Source organism: Epinephelus lanceolatus, chromosome 8 (assembly GCF_041903045.1).
Source record: "Epinephelus lanceolatus isolate andai-2023 chromosome 8, ASM4190304v1, whole genome shotgun sequence".
NCBI lineage: Eukaryota > Metazoa > Chordata > Actinopteri > Perciformes > Serranidae > Epinephelus > Epinephelus lanceolatus.
The window spans coordinates 44,063,549-44,083,177 of record NC_135741.1 but is presented as its reverse complement, the minus strand read 5'-3'; the positions used below and the strand labels follow the sequence as shown (position 1 = coordinate 44,083,177).

Sequence of the window (19,629 nt, the reverse complement as noted above, 5' to 3'; positions counted from 1 at the left end):
TACATTATGTCGCTCCTGGCAGTATGGCGAGAGACACCGGCAAGTGAGAAATGAGCCAGAAGTCCTCCGCATATTTAGCCTACCACGGCATTTTACACCGCTCAAAGTCCGCGAAAAAGATACGCTTCCCTGTGGAATATCATCCATCCGGTCACCGGCCTCACTTCAGATTCCCCGCCACGGATATCAAGGGATACTACAGAGCCTCCACGCCCGAAACAATGCCGGAGCGTTACGGCATTCACCCATGGTCCCGTGAGTTGGCAAAAGCCAGGGGTTACTTTTCGTTGCATTATTTCTTATTTGGAACCTTTGGGCCGGGTTGATTTATTGTTTTGAAACTGAACTGAGTCAGAGCGAACAGTGGATTTTCTTTACTTCCTTGTTTACGAGAAAACCTGGGGTGGAGTTTTCTTTTGTTTAGTGAACTGTGTGGATTGAACTGAATTGTACTGTGATATGTTATTTGGAAATCCCGAAGTGGAGTTTTTTGTGTGAACTGGATTGAACTGACTGAACAGTACGGAACATTTCTTTTCTTTGGTTAAAAAAATATGTACTTTCTTGAAACTGATTACAGTTGTATTTGTATTTTTGAAAATTGAGTATAATTCTTTTGTTCTGCAGAAACCAGGTAAAAACAATTTAATTTTTGTGTTAAGGGACCTGTTTTATGGGTTTTATGGTTTCTTTGTGGTGTTTGAGTAAGAGAAAAATATTTGTTTCATGTGTCAAACCGCTACAAATATATAGGCCTATTTTGTTTGTTAAAGACAAGAAGAAGATATTGAATTTGTTTACATTTTGTGCTGCTGAACCACCAATAAGCTTTTTGGATACTATTTAAATAAAAAACAAACCTTATGGGACAACTTGGATGTATTCCGTTTTTTTTTTTCTCTCTTTCTTGATGCTTTGCAAAGTATCGGATCGGACTTGGTATCAGACTCGGTTTCAAAATAAAGGACTCGGATCGGATGCAAAAAAAAATGTGATCGGGACATCCCTAGTGCTTAGTGCACCTCGGCCACAATTTCCAGTTTGAAAAATGGTCCCTCCCCTTCCACTACATAGCCAAGATGGCGACCATTGAGGGTGAGAAGTGTCCATAGTTCCATACTCAACTTCTTAACCATTTTGAGTGCACTATCCGGGTACTCATAGTGCACTGCATTTTTCCATACTTCTCAGTGTGAATGCACTTATGCACTCAAAATATAAAGTGTAAGTACAGAAATACGCAATTTGAGAAACAGCATAGGTCAATTGAAACCAGCCACACGGCGAGTAACCTAGCTAAACTGTTGTCCGAGGTGATAAAAGAGTGGAAGCTAAGCTCTGCTGTCACCTCAAGTATGCAGGAACAAAAGCGATCTCTGAACTCTGACAGAGGAAGATATAACAGTTGCAGAATATGTGGTAAAAGCTCTAAAGCCACTGACGGCAGCCAAGAGAAGTCCCCAACTCTGTCCGCCATTGCGCCTCTGCATACACAGCTGTTGGAGGAGATGAGCAGTGCCCCGCATGACCCCACAGTGATAAAGGACCTCAAGAATGTTGTCTATAACAACTTGAAATCAAGGTAGGTTTACTTAACGTGTATTGTGTGTTACCCTTGATTTATATCAGGCATGAAAATGGGTCAGGGGTGAAAAAGGTGAGAAGGATACGAGACCCGGAACCTGCTAGGGGGTCCCGAGGTTATGATCCTCGATTGTTTTTTTTTTGGTGGAAAAATGAGCTTTAAAATGCTCTGATTTTTTTTTTTAGATTTACTCTAGTGGTGGGCACATGCAGAATTACAAGACTGCACAAAAAAACAGTATGAATGTATAATTAAAGGACAACTTCGGTATTTTTCAACCTGGGCCCTATTTCCCCATGTGTATGTGTGCGTATGATTGATAGGTACAACTCGTTTTAAAATTGGTTCAGTATTGAGGGAGGCCGATGCAGCCGGCAGCCGCGAGGTAGATATGGGGGCAAATGCGTCCTGTATAAGTTTGCGCATTAAAAGTGCTTTTTTCGCCACTGACCGGTTCAGATCGCCAGTGCTATCTCTGTAAACAGCATACTAAGCGTTTCCCTTACCCTTCACTTGAAATGGAAGCCAAGATCGGCAGTTCAGGAGGCAGAGGCAGCTCTTAGGCATGCAGAGATTGTAGGTAATGTTCAGTTTGGCCGGGGAGGCCTGGGGCTTGGCTCAGGCAAACCGGTATGGAATAAAGCAGGTCCCAAATATAAAAGAAAGCCGGTTGTGGAACAGATACGTAGACAGGAGGAGATATTAAAGGGTGCAAAGGTAGTGGCCCAGGCTAAACAGGGACAGTGGTTGAAGTGGGAAAGTGTAGAGAAGAGGAAGCTTAGTTGGAGGGACCTGTGGAATATAGAGGAGAATCGTATTAGATTCCTGGTAGGGGCTACATATGATGTGTTACCAACCCCCTAGAACCTAAAACTGTGGGTAAATGGGGACTCATCATGCCCATTGTGTTCAGGTACTGCAACCTTAAAGCATATTTTGTCAGGCTGTAAAGTTAGCTTGTCACAAGGCCGATATACATGGCAACATAACCAAGTGTTGAAAAGTTTAGCTGCAGGCATCGAAGGGGAACGAAGACAGGTGAATTCAGAAGGTTTTAAGGATAGGAGTTTAGCAATTCAGTTTGTCCGTGAGGGGGAGAAATACAGAAGGGATAAGTTAGTAAGGAGGCAAGGGTGTGGCCGCCTAGAAGGTGCCTGTGATTGGGAAATGCAAGTAGATTTAGGGGGAAAGCTTGTTGTTCCCCAGGAAATAGTTTGTACCAAGCAGAGGTCTGACATAGTGTTGTGGTCAGTGAGTCAACGGATAGTTTATTTCATTGAGCTGACAGTTCCTTGGGAAGACTCAGTGGAAGAAGCCTATGAAAGAAAAAAGCTTAGGTATGCAGACTTAGGAGCAGTTCTGAGCAGCGAGGATGGAAAACTAGGATTTGTCCAGTGGAAGTGAGGTGTAGGGGATTCATAGCAAGATCAGCTGTCTCGCTCCTGGGGGAACTCGGAGTGTGGGGACAGAGTTTGAGGAAGACAGTAAAGGAAATGTCAGATGAAGCAGCCAGAGCTCGTCGGTGGATTTGGATGAGAAAGAATAATGTCAGTTAGGGGCCAGCAGGGGGAACTACTAAGCAGGGTACATAACTCCTTGAGATCAGGTGGAGAGATCCACCAATCAGTCCTCTCAGGAGAAAATCCAGGAAGAGGAAGGTTATTTAAGTGTGGGAGTAGCCTATTTGAATCCCTTTTGTTTGAGACAATGCTGCAAGGTGAGTGTGTTTGCTGATCCTGTGTGTTTATCTATCTCCTTAACTTTAGCTTATATTGGAGTTATGCTATGTAGCGTGTGAAACAGAGTATGGTGAATGTGCTAGGAAAGGTAGTATCAGCTCTGCTTCTACCTGGAGCTCGCATGAACGGAGCCTGGGTTTGTTCAAGGTGGTGGTGCTGTTTCGGCTGAGAAAGCCATGTGTAAGGTAAAGGAGGTTGTTGGGTTGGTGCGGGGAGCAGTGAGACCTGGCATTAGGGGAGTGTCTCTGGGACGCCAGAGATCACTGTCTAGCCTCCTGGAGGTGTCGTGGGACCAACTAGACGAAACACTGGTGAAAGGAGGTTCCCACCTGATGACCCCAAAGACATGTTAGTTATCACTGCTCACTGGTCTGTATAGTTAAGCCTTGCCATAATAGTTTATCATAGGGCTTAGGAGGTTATTGACTGAGTGCTGTTCCTTTCTCTAGAGCACAAACTTCTTGTGTTTATTTGAATTAACTGCATTATATTGACCGAACTGACAGTTATTACATTTAACTGAAATCATATTTTATGCATGTTATAATTTTATTACCTTCTTGGACACAACTCATAACCATAGGCTACACATTAGTATCACAGGAGCAAGCAGCAGACCAGCAGCAACAGTGCCGCAAAACTCGGAGCGCTTAAGACAATCAGCTCATGGCACAGTTGACACACAAGTGAAAGTACATGTAGTGTGCATGCATGTGTGTTTGTGTGTCCAACTCCAACACTGAAGGGAGAAGCAATTTCAAACCATGCAGACATCTCCACGGCTGACATCTCCAACACTCAGCAGCTCACATCTAGACAATATAGATTTATAAAAAGCACTACAGTTAAGAGAAAAAATATATAGTTTTGATTCTGGGGTGAACTGTCCCTTTAATAATGGTAAGACCTTTAAATCATACTGTCAATTATTCAACATGCATTTAAAGCCTGGTGTCAACACAGTGATGAAACTGCATTACTCACCAGCCTGCCGTTTCCTGAGTGTGACATAAGGCAATAGGTCATGTCGGGTGATAATCCTTAGAAGCTGGAGAACGTGTCGGAAGTTGGTCTCATCACAGCGACCCTGGCGCTCTAGGGCCAGCAGGAAATCCCTTCCACTCTTGATGCCACCGCGCTCATACTCGTCAATCACGTCAACAAAAAGGAATGACAGTACCCTGACATCACGATGGGTTAGCTGGGCTCCAACTATGTCAAACATGCGGTGAAGTGAGTACAGCCCATGGGAATTGTCCACTGCTTCCTCAGGCCACGGCTCGAAGCCCACATCTCTTCTGGACAAGCTGGAGTTGGTGCAGGATGCAGAATTGTTCCTATTGGCCAGCTCTCCGCTGGCTGCTGCCACCCCGGAGCAGCCCGGCCTGCCTGTCAGAGCTCTGTGATCCAGACGCCCAGCAGTTGCACTGCTCTGACTTGAGTCCAGCTGATTAGCCTGAATGTGATGCCGGGCCTGCTGAGCAGAGGAGTTCTGGGCAAGCTGGGGAGGAATAACAGCATTGGGAAGGTGAGGCTGCTGTGATGTCATCTCAGGGCCCGTTGATGGTAGGGGATGCTCAAATCCCTGCAGTTCCTGCTGTCTTTGTCTGCTCCAACTGATGAGCTATGTACAAAGAGCATACAACCATTCATTAATTGTATGATCATTTTATACCAATCTTATCAGCGGCCATCATCTTTGACATGATATAACTGCAAACACATGCAGGGTTTCACACAGCTTATTATTGTGGAGGTGAACCACCTCATCTAATGTCATAAATCATTACTATTTTCAAGACATTCAGAGACACACAGCGACACTTCAGCATGACCTAATCAAGCCAAGGCCACTTATTTGATAAAGGAGAAAATTGTGTGGACTAGAGTAAAATGGTAAATTGACTTCACTTACATAGAACTTTTCTAGTCTTCCAACCACTCAAAGTCACATTCACCCATTCACACACACAAGTCACACTGGTGGCCAAGGCTACTATACATGGCAGGGGTGGAAGGAAAAAACTATACAGCATTGTATCGCAATATTTTGTATGGCCGTATTGTATCAACACACGGACGCCAAGTGTTCATTTTTTACTGCATACATTAGTTTTTGCAAATACATTCAAATTTAAATACAACTTTTTGTATATACTAGTAATACAACTAGCCAAGCTAAAACTAACACGCGTTTTATAGTTCTGCGTTGAACGTTGACATAGAGCCTATGCTGTAACCTATGCCGTAGCCTAACATGCACCTCCCTAGAACTGGAGCTTTGCGTTGCGGTGACGCAGACCTCATGTCTGTCGCTGTATACTGACACCTTGAGCTTGTATTTACTTGTATTTCACAGATAAGAAACAAGGCTGTGGCCCTTTGCATGTCATCCCCTCTCTCTCTCTCTCTCTCCCCCTTTCACACTTAACTGTCCTGTCCATTAAAGGCAAATAATGCCCAAAAAAAATCTTTAAAAAAAAAAAAAAAAAAAAAAAAAAAAACACACCAGGCTACACAGCCTCTCTACCTGAGCAGGTGAAGCTGCGGCTCACACCCTTGACACACAGACGGTGCTTCTGCATGCCAACGTGTGCGCAACTGTGAGAAATAAATATGTGAGTTGTACGCTGCTTTTCTATCTTTTTTTTATTTTTCTTTCTTTCTGTCAGCGACATACACTCCATACGCTCTGATAGCACCCGAATCAGCATGTACGCATCAATCAGCTGGATGATTGATGCATACAAGCAGCTGCACGGACATTTCCACCGCTCTGTGTAGGCTTAGTTACCTTTTAAATTATGTGGAGCAGCGCCAGCTTTCCAGGTGATTTATTCTTCAATAATTAACTTCAAATATTTAAAGTTAGTCCTTAAAATTGCTTTCAGTAATGTATTTCCATGCGTGCAGTAATGTCACTGTAGCAAATACCGTGGGACATTTACACAGTGGTCAAGAGTGCTGTGTAGTGTAGATAAGCGTTGGCTACAATGTTTTATCATGATTTATTTTATTAAGTGTCAATTTCATTCATTTAACATATTCAATGTTGAGTTTCATTACATACAGTTCCATTAAGGGGGGGTGTCCAAGCAATTTGACATATTTGAGCATTTTATAAAAAAGTAACGCTATGGTTACCTTTACAGGTAATTAGCTACTTTGATAGTGCAATGCTCAGTTACTAACTCAGTTACTTTTTGGGGAAAGTAACTAGTAATTATAACTAATTACTTTTTTTAAAGTAACATTCCCAACACTGGTGGTCTGTATTTTTCTGGTGAAATCTGACACATGACATGAGCGATGGCTCATCGTTATCCTACCAAAAAAAATAATAATAATAATCGCTAGTCTACATGGTAGTTGTAGTCTACTGCAATAACGACCATTCGTAGTATCCTGTATATCCAACTACAATTCCCACAATTCCTGTGCCGTTACCTCTAGCCTTTCCCCCGTCATTACTTCACTTCAGCAAGGCGGCGGTGAAAATGAAGAGGTATTTTCAGCCCCTCGACAAAAACCCCAAACAAAAAGAGAACGAAAGAGAAAAAGACATACTTGAAGAGAAAGATGTGCCAATTCCGCAAAATAAAGATATACAGACAAAAACGATGTTTTATGATTAACTGTTCATCCTATGATACCAAATGAGCGAATGTTTTTATTGTATTACTGTATTGCATCATTGTATTGTTTGTGAAACTGTTGGCAGTGACTGAAGTCACTAGTACTGTCGCTCGCATCTGACTACTTCTGACACCATGTTCAGTTATTTATTGGTATAACCGCAAACCACTCATGAACCACGCAGGCTTCAGGTACTTGAGCAACCCATTAATTGTTCCCCTGCAACACAATATAGCATGAGTTCCCACCTTACAGGCTGGGACCTATCACTACAGTTGACCCACGTCTTCCAAAGCTGCTGGAGCATCCGTGGGCGGTGTTACCATGTTGTCTCTCTAATGTTTGTTTAGCAGCAGGCTAACCTGCCGGGAAGGTGCCAGTGAGAGATCATGCGACCACCTAGGCGTACTGCGGCGTGCTGCTGCATGCAAGTTACATAACTCTTGTTCGGCGAATGTGTGGGGTTTCAACCTGGTTTCAACGTGTGTTTTCAGTTGTTTTTGTGAAGTCATTTGCATACTCGATAACCTAAATTTGCACATCGTTAAAACAACAATGAAGATATTATCGTTAACGATATATATCGCCCACCCCTAATTGATATCCTTTGCCAGTGTGTTTAAATGATGAACCGCATTACTTGTGATTTGTACAGGTGGTAATGGACACTTCATATTTGTGCTACAAACTTTCTGGCCTGTGCTAAAAAATTATCAGTTTGGTTGAGGCACTGTTCAACAATTGAACAATCAAACACAACCATCTGAGAAACAAAATGAATAATGATTTAAAAAGATTGAGAAACACTGAGAATTCTGTCACACAAAGCTGGACGAGCACCACAAGAATAACAAGGCATGGCAGAAATGGTCAGTCAGGTCTTAAAATGCAGAGAAGTCATTAGCAGCATTCTATTGCCAAATTAAATACACTCATTTACATTGTTCATAAAGTTCTCAGAGAGCAAATATGCAATTATGAACACAATAACTCAACATTATTATCATATGACCGTTTGGACTACACTTACACTACACCATAACACCAGCAAAGGCTAATTTAGCTAACTAAAGCAAAATTTATGCAAACTAGGGTGAAAAGACATCTCTGATTTCCGAGAATAGACTCCATTTTGGATGGCCTGTCCCTATGTCTCCACTTTTTGCAGAGCTGCCAACTTTCATGCAGACTGTGTGTTTCACGCAATTAATACTTTTCACATGTTCTCACGCAGAGAAAAACAAACTGACCACTAGGGATGCATAATATTGGATTTTTGCCGATATCAGATATGCCAATATACTACAACTTTACTTTTTCCCCACGTAATTTTAGTGATCATCAAGTCTCTTCTGTAGTGGAGTTATCATCATATTATGCATGGATACGCTTATCGTGATGGCCCCTCAGCAGATGGAGACATGAAATACAATGCTTTTCAATGTATATAATATTAATTCATTGTGCATAAACAAGAAAAAGCATGTTGGCCAATTCCATATTCGGATAACAAATCAAAAATTTTGCTCAGGTTTGGCCCACTTGACATGCTGCTGTGTTGTGCTATGGCCTGTTCAATAGACTTGCACCGATTACAATTTTTTGGGCCACTACCGATTTCCAATTTGCAGTGTTTAGATGGCCGATTCCGATTTCATTTTTTTCAAACCACTTTATAGCACACAATTAACAACTTTCTCCTTCTCTTTTTGATATGTGTGCGTGAATGATTAAGGTGAGAAGCCGCCCATGTTTCACTTGCTCACATCACCCAAGCCGCAAGTTGCACATGTGCGTGTGCATGCGCTGCTGATGTTACACGATGTCAATCATGCTGCACACCGGGAATTTGACCGGCGTTTTAAATCGGCATATTTTAGACTGACTGGCCGGTCACAGGTCATGGCCGATCACGTGAAAACCGTCCCGATTCCGAGCACTGCCGATTAATCAGTGCAAGTCTACTATCGTCATGTGAATGAGGTACGTTTAAACATTTTGAAGCTGTGTAACAATTAATTTAATTTTGCTGAGTTTCATCATCACGACATAAAATTATTTTCACGATTACACATTTCTTAATAGCTCACAGTCTAAGTTCTATGATCGGTTGATTTCACTGTCCATTCATTACTAGGAGCGCTTTTTTTTTGTGACAACCAATCACAGCTTTTAGAAAACTGCGTCATACCTAGCAACGGGGGTCAACCACACCTCCTTACTAAGATAAACGTTTCTGTCCCCTCCTTGCTCAGAGTTGCTCTCAGAAACTTCCTGAATCACTCTTAAGCTAAGATTCCTTGCTAGGAATTTTTAGACTAAATTAGGAGCTCTCTGAGAGGACTCTGAGAATCTTTGTGAATACGGACCCTGTTCTATAGGAAAGGTAACCTTAAATGACTTCTGTTGTGATCTGGCCCTATATAGAAAATAACATTAAATAAAATTTATTTGCCCTTCAAGGGGGGGTGGGAGGCGCCACACACAGACAAATGCGCACACACACACAGGTGAGCAAGAGTCGGGCGCATTTTCCTGAATGAACGTGACCCGAGTCCAAGACAATTTTGACCGAGCCTGGCCTGAACCCGCCAGACTCTCTGGTGGCGGTGGTGTAATGGTGTGGGGAATATTTTCTTGGCACACTTTGGACCCCTTAGTGTCAAATGAGCATTGTTTAAATGTCACAGCCTACCTGAGTATTGTTGCTGACCATGTCCATCCCTATATGACCACAGTGTATCCATCCTCTGATAACTATTTCCAGCAGGATAATGCGCCATGTCACAAAGCCACATCATCTCAAACTGGTTTCTTGAACATGGCAATGAGTTCACTGTACTCCAATGGCCTCCATATCACTAGATCTCAATCCCATAGAGCAACCTTAGAATGTGGTGGAATGGGAGATTTGCATCATGGATATAGGGTTAGGGTGATGCTATCATGTCAATATGGACCTAAATCTCTGAATAATGTTTCCAGCACCTTGTTGAATCTATGCCACCAAGAGTTAAGGCAGGTCTGAAAAGGTGGTCCAACCTACTACTAGCAAGGCAGTGTTTCTGCTATATTCATTTAGCGCCGCTAAATTATTGCCGCCACTGCTGATCCTTCAAAACATTTATTTTGCAAATGCACCACCACCGACATCTGTGCACTGGCACAGCGCAGCAGCCAGTGTAGTGAGGAGAGCAGCGGTGGGGGTATACGTATTCCTGTCAAATACGGCGGCGCATTATAACGGCTTACCGGCGACAGAGAAGTCGGGCTCCAGGTGAGTAACTTGTTGTCATGACTGCCCAAAAGCACCTGAACAGCTGAGCCATTGCGGCACACAGTATCAGAGGAGAAACGAGCCGTTCGCACTTTAGGGACTGTTCTTTACTTATGAAGGGACTTGTCAGGGGAGGAGGGTGGCTGGTTGATTTTTAAATTAAATTTATTTAATTTATTTTGATCCTCCCTATGTTAATCACTTATTGATGCTGTTTTGAAGTATAAATAAGTCAATAAGTAATTTATTCCACTGAAATATCATTGATTTATTATAGAAAAGTGATTTATCTTTTTATAAATGACAAAAGCCACATCTGCCTCATTTTCGCTGTGGTATCGTGATACTACTCATAACTGTGATACTTCCACTGGTATCATACCGTGGGTCCCAGTTTTGGTACCGTGACAACACTAATCTGGAGGGGATTCATCTGCAAAAACTAATGAAAAACTAAAAAACGGCATTCGGTCAAGTGTTTAATATTATTCGGCTTCGGCCACAAATTTTCATTTCGGTGCATCCCTACTCCTATTGAAATTAACGTTATTCGCGGGATCTTGAAAGTGACATCATCACTGGAGCACCAGGTCAGAGTCTGTCGTCTTGAAGAATAGGGTCTCTCACCACCACCCCTGCTGCTGAAAAAAGTGTTTCCTCCTAGAGGAAACACTGCAAGGTGTACCTAGTAAGTGTGTATTAGGCCTGAAGGATATATCTTTAAACCACTGCCATCGCGATGCACACGTGTGCAATATTTACATTGCGGGGCTTGCGATGTGGCTTGCCCTAATTAAATTAAGCATGCACGTTTAAATTGCTGAGTGATGCGCGTAAAACTCACTTCCATTTTAATGACTGACCAACAAGATGTGTCTAATTTAGTGGAATAAAGAATAAATGGTCTATTCAAGTGCTGGAATGTTATTTACGTGACAACGCCTGAAAGCAACACAGGCTCCGCTCCATTGACTGTGTGCACAGTGACATGCTGCAGGTTCAGGCCTGGCTCGGTTATAAATGTCTTGGACTCGGGAAAATGCGGCCCGAGCCGCACTCTAGCGTGCTCACCTGTGTCTGTGTGCGCACATATGTTTGTGTGTGTGTGCACGTGTGTGCGCATCAGGGCCTAACTCCGCCGTGCACTAAGGCTGTGCAATTAATCATCTGGTGATCACGATTACGGTTTTGAGGTCAGACAATTTCAAAATTAATGAAATCGCCTGGAGATGTTATTTTGACTTCCATGGAAGCTGCGTGTGCGCAATACAGTCCCCTCCCCTCCTCTCTTCTATTCACTCCACGAGCCAGTCAAGTAGGTGAACTACAAATAATGCGACGGGCAGGTGATCGTGGAAGATTTCAAAAACAGCGCATGGAAAATGGCAGAGGGAGAGCAAGAAAGGTTGGTCTGTGTGTGTGTGTGTGTGTGTGTGTGTGTGTGTGCATGCGTGCGTGCGTGGGCATCGGGGCCGAACTCCGCTGTGCGCGACGCAGAGAGCAGAGGAGAATTGTAAACTTGCTACCACATAGAGACAGAAATGACATGCCGCCATGTAAACAATTTAAGTCATCACGTGCACCGCATAATCGTGTATTCAATTTTGACCAGAATAATCGTGCTCATGATTTTTTCCATAATCGAGCAGCCCTACCATGCGCAATACAGAGAGCAGAGGAGAATTGTAAAGGCGTGACTATGCAGAGACTACGGCCCGACCGATTTATCGGCCGGTCAATTAAATCGGCCCATTATAGCCATTAGAGAATAATCGGCAATCGGCCGATTGACGCTGATGTTAACACTTATATTTTCATCACTAATAAAATGCAGGGAATATGGTGTTTTACTCAGAAATGATGTCCTTGTGTTACTTTTTGCACTGTAACCTACCTGTTAAATTGGCAATAACAAGAAGAACTCTGGTACTGCGAACATACATGTGAATGTCTTAATTCATATAGACTTTGCATGATTTATTTCCTAGAGATTTACTGCCCATTTTGCACATCATATTTTTGATTTATTTTGTGTTCAAATTGTTCATATGCTGCTTGTTCCACACAATTTTTGATAATAAAAGTATCTGAAAATAGTAAAAGGTTCTTCCTTCAATTTATATCTTTGTATCAAGTGTTTGAACTATATTTAAGCCATCAAAAGCAGGTATTTTGGGGGGGGGGTTAAATTGAAAAACGTAAAAATTTAATCGGCCGATATATCGGTTATCGGATGTTTTTATTTCATAATATCAGAATTGGCATCGGCCCCAAAAAATCCATATTGGTCGGGCCCTAGTAGAGACAGAGATGACATGCTGTTGTGTAAACAATATAAGTAGTAAGTATAAGGTGAAACGTGTCACCATATAACATGATAAATAGTATAATATTATGTTATTTTATGAAGCGCCCATCGCGCACAATAATGTAACTTTTGTAGGGATAAACCGAAATGAAAATTTGTGGCCGAAGCCGAAGCCGAATAATATTAAATGCTTGACCGAATACTGAGTACCAAATATCGAATGCTGTTTTTTTTAGTTTTTCATTAGTTTTTGCAGATGAACCCCCTCCAGATAAGTGTTGTCACGGTACCAAAACTGGGACCCACGGTACGATACCAGTGAAAGTATCACGGTTCTGAGTAGGGTTGGGAATCTCTCTGTGATAGACGATTCGATACGTATCTAGATACACGGGTTACGATACAATTCAAAAACGATATTTTAATACAGAACGATTTGATACAATTCGATACAGTGTAGGAACGTTACGATTCGATATGATTTGATATAATTCTATGGTTAACATTTGTTGATGTAGACATTAATCATATATTATAAAATAAAGAAGCCAATTCTATAAAAGTGACATTCTTACAGTATTTTCAAATTTGTAAAAGACCACATCCCTAAGCATTGTTGCTGTATGGCACTGGCAAAAATGAAATAAAAAGACAAACAACAACAAAATCACACATTGTCTGTGTTTTTGTATGTATCTTATATGGACTTTAGTCTGGAATAAAGTTTATCATAACGCTGTACAATATAAACATAAAGCAGAATAAAATAATAACATGCAATGTAGGGGCAGAATCTGACATCTCCTGTTATTAGTTGATATCATGGACTGTGATGACTAGCAGCTTATCACTGACAGCATGTCAGACTATTTCTCTGTGTTTGCTACACTCTGTGTTTGTCATTTATAAAAAGATAAATCACTTTTCTATAATACATCAATGATATTTCAATGGAATAAATTACTTATTGACTTATTCATACTTCAAAAACAGCATCAATAAGTGATTAACATAGGGGGAATCAAAACAAAATAAATAAATGAAATAAAAACCAACCAGCCGCCCTCCTCCCCTGACAAGTAAAGAACAGTCCCTAAAGTGCTGTTCAGGTATTTTTGGGCAGTCATGACACCGACGAAGACTTCTTGGACCTGGAGCCGGGCTTCTCGGTCGCCGGTAAGCCGTTATCTTGCGCCGCGGAGCACTATGGCCGCCGTATTTGACAGGAATACGTATTTCTGTCTGTGTCTGTGACCCCCCGTTCAAATCACAACCGGCAGGTTTTGCCTTTAGTTTCTGCTGCGGCTTGGCTGCTCCCTGGTTTATCCAACCAGCATTAGCTTCTGTTCCTCAGCTCCACCGGTCAAGCTGGCGCTGATGTTTACATCCATTATCGTTTCAGTAATGCCTGCTATGGAGCATGCCGCCGGCTCTCGTGGTGTTTTAGAGATGCAAACTGTTAAAGCCAGTCAACCGATTGCTAGTCTCGCGATACCCGATCCATGACTCTACAATCGATTCATCTAAGGATTCATGGCTGATTCGTATCGACTGAGGAGGCTGCTACCGACACAGCCGTATCTCTCGCTTGTCAAACCGGATATCCGGTCGTATTGGTTAATCACTCCCAACCCTAGTTCTGAGTAGTATCAGGATACCACAGCAAAAATGAGGCAGATGTGCCTTTTGTCATTTATAAAAAGATAAATACCTTTTCTATAATACATCAATGATATTTCAATGGAATAAATTACTTACTGACTTATTCATACTTCAAAAACAGCATCAATAAGTGATTAACATAGAGGGGATCAAAATAAAATAAATAAATTAAATAAAAATCAACCAGCCACCCTCCTCCCCTGACAAGTCCCTTCATAAGTAAAGAACACTCCCTAAAGTGCGGTGAGGTTTGTGGGCCGTTACCTGCCACAAAGAGTAATGTGAACGGCTCGTTTCTCCTCTGATACGCCACATACTGTGTGCCGCCATGGCTCGGCTGTTCAGGTACTTTTGGGCAGTTATGACAACAAGTTATTCACCTGGAGCCGGACTTCTCCATCGCCGGTAAGCCATTATCATGCGCCGCCGTATTTGACAGGAATACGTATTCCTGTCTGTCTGTGACCCCCGTTCAACCCACAACCGGCGGGATTTGCCGTTTCGTTTCTGCTGCTGGTTAAAATCTGTAACGTTACTCACACAGCGTGCTGAATGATTTATTTTGCCCGCACAAAACTATTTTTAGTCGCAAATGCGAGTGCGGTGACGGACGGAGTAAAATATCGCCACACTGCCGACATTTTACTCTGTCCGTCACCGCACGCTGTTTGATTGCGTTATAAAAACACGCCGCTATTATTCGGCCTTTGCATCCAATCCGATACCGAGTCCTTTATTTTGAAACCGAGTTAAACTGAGTTATTTTTTATTTAAATAGTATCCAAAAAGCTTGGTGGTTCAGCAGCACAAAATGTAAACAAACTGAATTGTAAACAAATTGTCCCTCCAAAGTTGCTGTAGGGCTGTGGTAGGCGAGGTTCCACCGTTAGGTGTGGCTGTGTTGCTCGGAATAAAGAGAGAAGCGGTGGCCACTGAACCTGTTGTCTCGACTGCTGTCCATCTATTGCTCATTAGCTGCACTCAGCTAGGCGAACCCAGGACACTCGGTTACAATACATTGGAAAGCGGAGGCAACAATGAACAACTTAGATGAAAAACCTGGCCATTTTTGTTGTTTTGATACCTCCGATCTTTTATTACCGATTCCCATTTTGTAAAAATAACATGATCTGGGCCGATACCCGATCCACATCCCTAGGGGAAACACTGAAAAAGATGGTGGTTTCACTCAACAAATGCCTATTTTCAGCACATTTTATGCTGTTGCATTCAAAGCAATATCAGCCTAATAATTCCAGAATGATTAATTCTCAACAAGTAGAGCTACTGAAGTCATCTGGTGGAAAATAATGCATCCTTAAAAAAATATAGGCTATAAATTGCAATATACATCGCTGGGGGCAAAAAAAAAAAAAAAAAAATCGCAATGTCAATTTTCCACAATATCGTGCAGCCCTAGTGTGTATGAGTGTATAGTAACACTGACTGGAGTGACAGACGAGCTTTAACCTGCCATTTCAGCCATTAAAATAGAATATTAACAAGAAATACATTTAAGCTATATACTGTACATACGTATACATACACATTATATATATATATATATATATATATATATATATATATATATATATATATATATATATATATATACACACACACACACACACACACATATACATATATACACACAACCACACATACATATCACTGAAAGAAGTTCGTTTGTACTGTAAACCAAACAAACAACATACAAACACACTCTTCATAACATATTCAGCTGTTCAGCGAGGTAAAAAGCCACTGGCTAATGTTCGATGCCTGACGGAAGTGAGCTAACAGGCTATCGATTCTTATCTGGAAATTTACATCACATGCAATATGTTTAAGTGTTGTCGCTGAGGTTACACAACAAGACAAGGAACTGTCTGCTGTTCCGTGTTTTGCATTTTGCCACTAAATTGCTCAGACTTTGTTGCGGTCCCATAAATGTGCACATAATAACGATGCAAACCCCCTGATATGCTTCTTGGTTTGTTGTGACTACTCATCGCTAGCCTTGACGTTGCTGTACGTTTGCAACAACGTTAGCAAACTAACTTACATAAAGCCAAGTAAAGACGACAATCAAAACAAGGTAATGTTATAATAACCATAGTTTAGAATATTAATAATTTCACATTACCTCGTGTTTTTGGATTTTCTTGATAAGTCCGACACTGTCACAGTTCGGTGGGCAGCTAACGCGAAGTTAGCTTCCCAGAGTTTAACGGCACAGAGAAGCTTCTTTCAGAGCAGGAAACGGTTCCGTTTGAGTGTTTGGATCAACTACACGATAAATGCTCGACAGATGTATTTCCAGTCTCTTGGTGTGCGGTACGGCTCACTTCAGGCCAGCCATTAGAGTTGGTTTAATGGTTTTAGTCTTCAGACAGACATCATGGAAAAAATAAGCAGACAATCTCCGTTCTTCAGCTAAAATGAAAGAACTTCCAGGTCATGGTACAGTTCACTTCCGGTGTTATAGACGAATTCGGCGAGCCACTTGTGTATGCCGCCACCTTTACGCCCTCTCATATTGAACCATTCTTAGACAATATTTCAGCAGATTCTAGAAAAATAAATGATGATGTTAGAGTCTCATGTGAAGAGGGGATATCACTGGCTGAAATTAGTGAATGTATTAAATCCCTTAAAGAAAACAAATCTCCTGGTAATGACGGTTTGACAGGGGAATTTTATAAGACTTTCAATCTGAAACTTGCTCCTTTCCTACTAGCCATGTTTAAAGAATCCATTCAAAAAGGTGAGCTCCCTCCTACTTTAAGGCAAGGAGTAATCACGTTAATTCCCAAACCAAAAAAGACAGATTACACATAGGAAATTGGAGACCTATCAGTCTGCTGAACAATGATGCAAAATTATTTGCTTTAATTTTTGCTAGGAGATTAAAACATGGATTAGATCAAATAATAGATACAGAGCAATCTGGTTTTATACAAAAAAGACATATTAGCAATAATATTTGACTGATACTGGATATGATAGATTATCGTGATTTAATACCAGATGAAAGTTTTATCTTATTTATTGATTTCTACAAAGCCTTTGACACAATTGAACACGAGTTTATTTTTAAAACCATCTCTTTTTTTGGCTTTGGAGAATATTTCTGTAATGCAATTCAAACTCTATATAAGAACTCTTCCAGCTCTGTAAAACTGAAATGTGGTACATCAAGTCGATTTGACATTCATCGTGGTATTAGACAGGTTGTCCAGTATCTCCTTTTTTTGTTTATATTAGTAACCCAAACAATGGCCACTCATATAAAAAAAGCACCCTTCATGGGTATAAATGCAGTAGGCAAGAACTTCAAATTATGCCAACTGGCAGACGATACTGCAATTTTTCTGAAAGACCAGAATCAAATTTCAGAAGCTGTGGCTTGTATATATGAATTTTCTGATGTTTCTGGTTTAAAGATGAACTTGGATAAATCTGTCTTATTTCCAATTAAAAATTGTAATTTGTCAAGCTATCATGGGATTCCAATTAAAGAAAAGGTAACCTACCTAGGGGTTGTTATCTGCAGTGATGCAGAACAGCGAAGTAAAGCCAATTTTGATCCCATTATTGAAAAAACAAAATCAAAATTGAACTCATGGTTAATGAGAGATATATCTTTATTTGGAAGGGTCTTATTATCAAAAACAGAAGGTATATCCAGATCTGTCTATGTATCATTATCACTTAATGTCCCAACAAACGTTATTAAACAACTGGATAAGATACTGTATGACTACATTTGGAGAAAAAAAACCCATTATCTCAAAAAAGAAACAATCAAAGGTAGTAGGGAACAAGGGGTCTTGAGATCTTGGACTTTAGTTTATTAAATAATATGTTTAAAGTTAAATGGCTTATTGAATTCCTAAAGAATCCCGACAGTATATGGCATGCTTTCCCATCATATTTATTTAATTCGATTGGTGGCATTGATTTTTTTTATTAAAATGCATTTTTTCCATTGATAAAATCCCAGTTAGTTTAGCTAATTTTCACAAGCAAGCTCTCTTAGCGTGGTTATTAGTTTATAAGCACAACTTCAGTCCTCATCGGTACTATATTTGGAATAACAAGGATATTCTACACAAAAGAAAATCCCTGTTTTATCGCTCATGGTATGACAATGGAATTTTGCTTGTATGTCAATTATTAAATAAGAATGGGGTGTTAATGTCATTTTCAGAATTTATTCAGAAATTCAGCATAACAATCACACCTAAAGAATATGCTGTTATCTTCAATGCAATTCCTGCCGGTTCACTTCTATTTTTAAAGAACTGTAACTTAACAGAAACCTACTCATTTAGTTCTAGGCAGATTTTTACTGGAGATATCAATGTTCAGGATAAACCTTGCAGTAACAGACACATTAGAAACGCACTGAACTATACTGCAGCCCCTGCAGCAAAATTCTATTCTGGTCGTCTATTATGAGCAATTTACAGTGGAAAAAAGCCTGTAGTGTTTTAAATAAATATTGCATTAGTAATAAAGTCAAAGAAGTATCCTACAAAGTGTTACACCGAATTTATCCCACTAAGGAGGTCTTGGAGAGATTTAAGTTAAACATAGACTACTCTTGTACTTTCTGTAATGTTGACAAAGAAACGTTATTTCATCTGTTTCATCATTGTCACCATTCAAAGAAGTTTTGAAATGATATGCAAGACTTTGTAAATGGAAAAATGAATACTACTGTAATTTTTACTGTGTTTGATGTGATACTATATTTTACTTTCAGTAGGATGGAGAACAACACTGCCTATATTATACAACTTCTAATTATTCTTGGAAAGTGTCATATACACAAATCAAAATGGTCTGGCTCTAAACCCTGCTTTCGTCGTTTCATTGTTGAACTCCAGCAGTACGGCACCACACTTGAATGTGTTAACAACAAAGCTGCAAAGACTCTTAACCTGATAAAGTCTGTACATTTAATTTGAGTTTTGAAAAGACTGGCAATGAACTCTAGTACCCCTGGTCTGTTCAGTGTTCAATGATTTTCTGTTATGTGTTTGTTAAAACTCATATTTGCAAATAAAACTTTGAGAAAAAAAAAAACAACTTGTGTATGTCGCCATCTTGCGGCGCCGCCATTGCTGCGGTGACGTGTCAGTCATCAATTCATTATGCTGTCATTGTGAACTGACTCTCTACAGTGACAGCATCATGAATAGCTGGATTGATGATGTTAGACAGTGGCCTCCGGTAACTGATGAAGGTATCTTAAATGAGTACCGATATTAATTTAGAAATTAATCATTTGTTTGAATGATAAGCAGGAAAGATTAGAGTAATAGGGAGATAATAGACTGTATCATTAAACACTGTGTAATATAACGTTAGCATACGTTACATGTGCTGACGTTAGCAAGCTAGCAGCGTGACA

At 40.7% G+C, this 19,629-nt stretch overlaps 1 protein-coding gene across 1 annotated transcript in view; it reads right to left on the bottom strand.

The window, feature by feature from the left end:
* Positions 1–16,663, bottom strand: part of dedd (death effector domain containing) — a 38,477-nt gene extending 21,814 nt beyond the window's left edge. Inside the window, exons 1-2 of the mRNA XM_033630068.2 lie at positions 16,354–16,663; positions 4,309–4,948 (exon numbers count right to left, since the gene is read on the bottom strand). Coding sequence (XP_033485959.2) covers positions 4,309–4,873 — 565 coding nt within the window. The 5' untranslated portion in view covers positions 4,874–4,948; positions 16,354–16,663. The remainder of the gene's footprint in view (positions 1–4,308; positions 4,949–16,353) is intronic.
* Between the last annotated feature and the right edge of the window lie 2,966 nt (positions 16,664–19,629).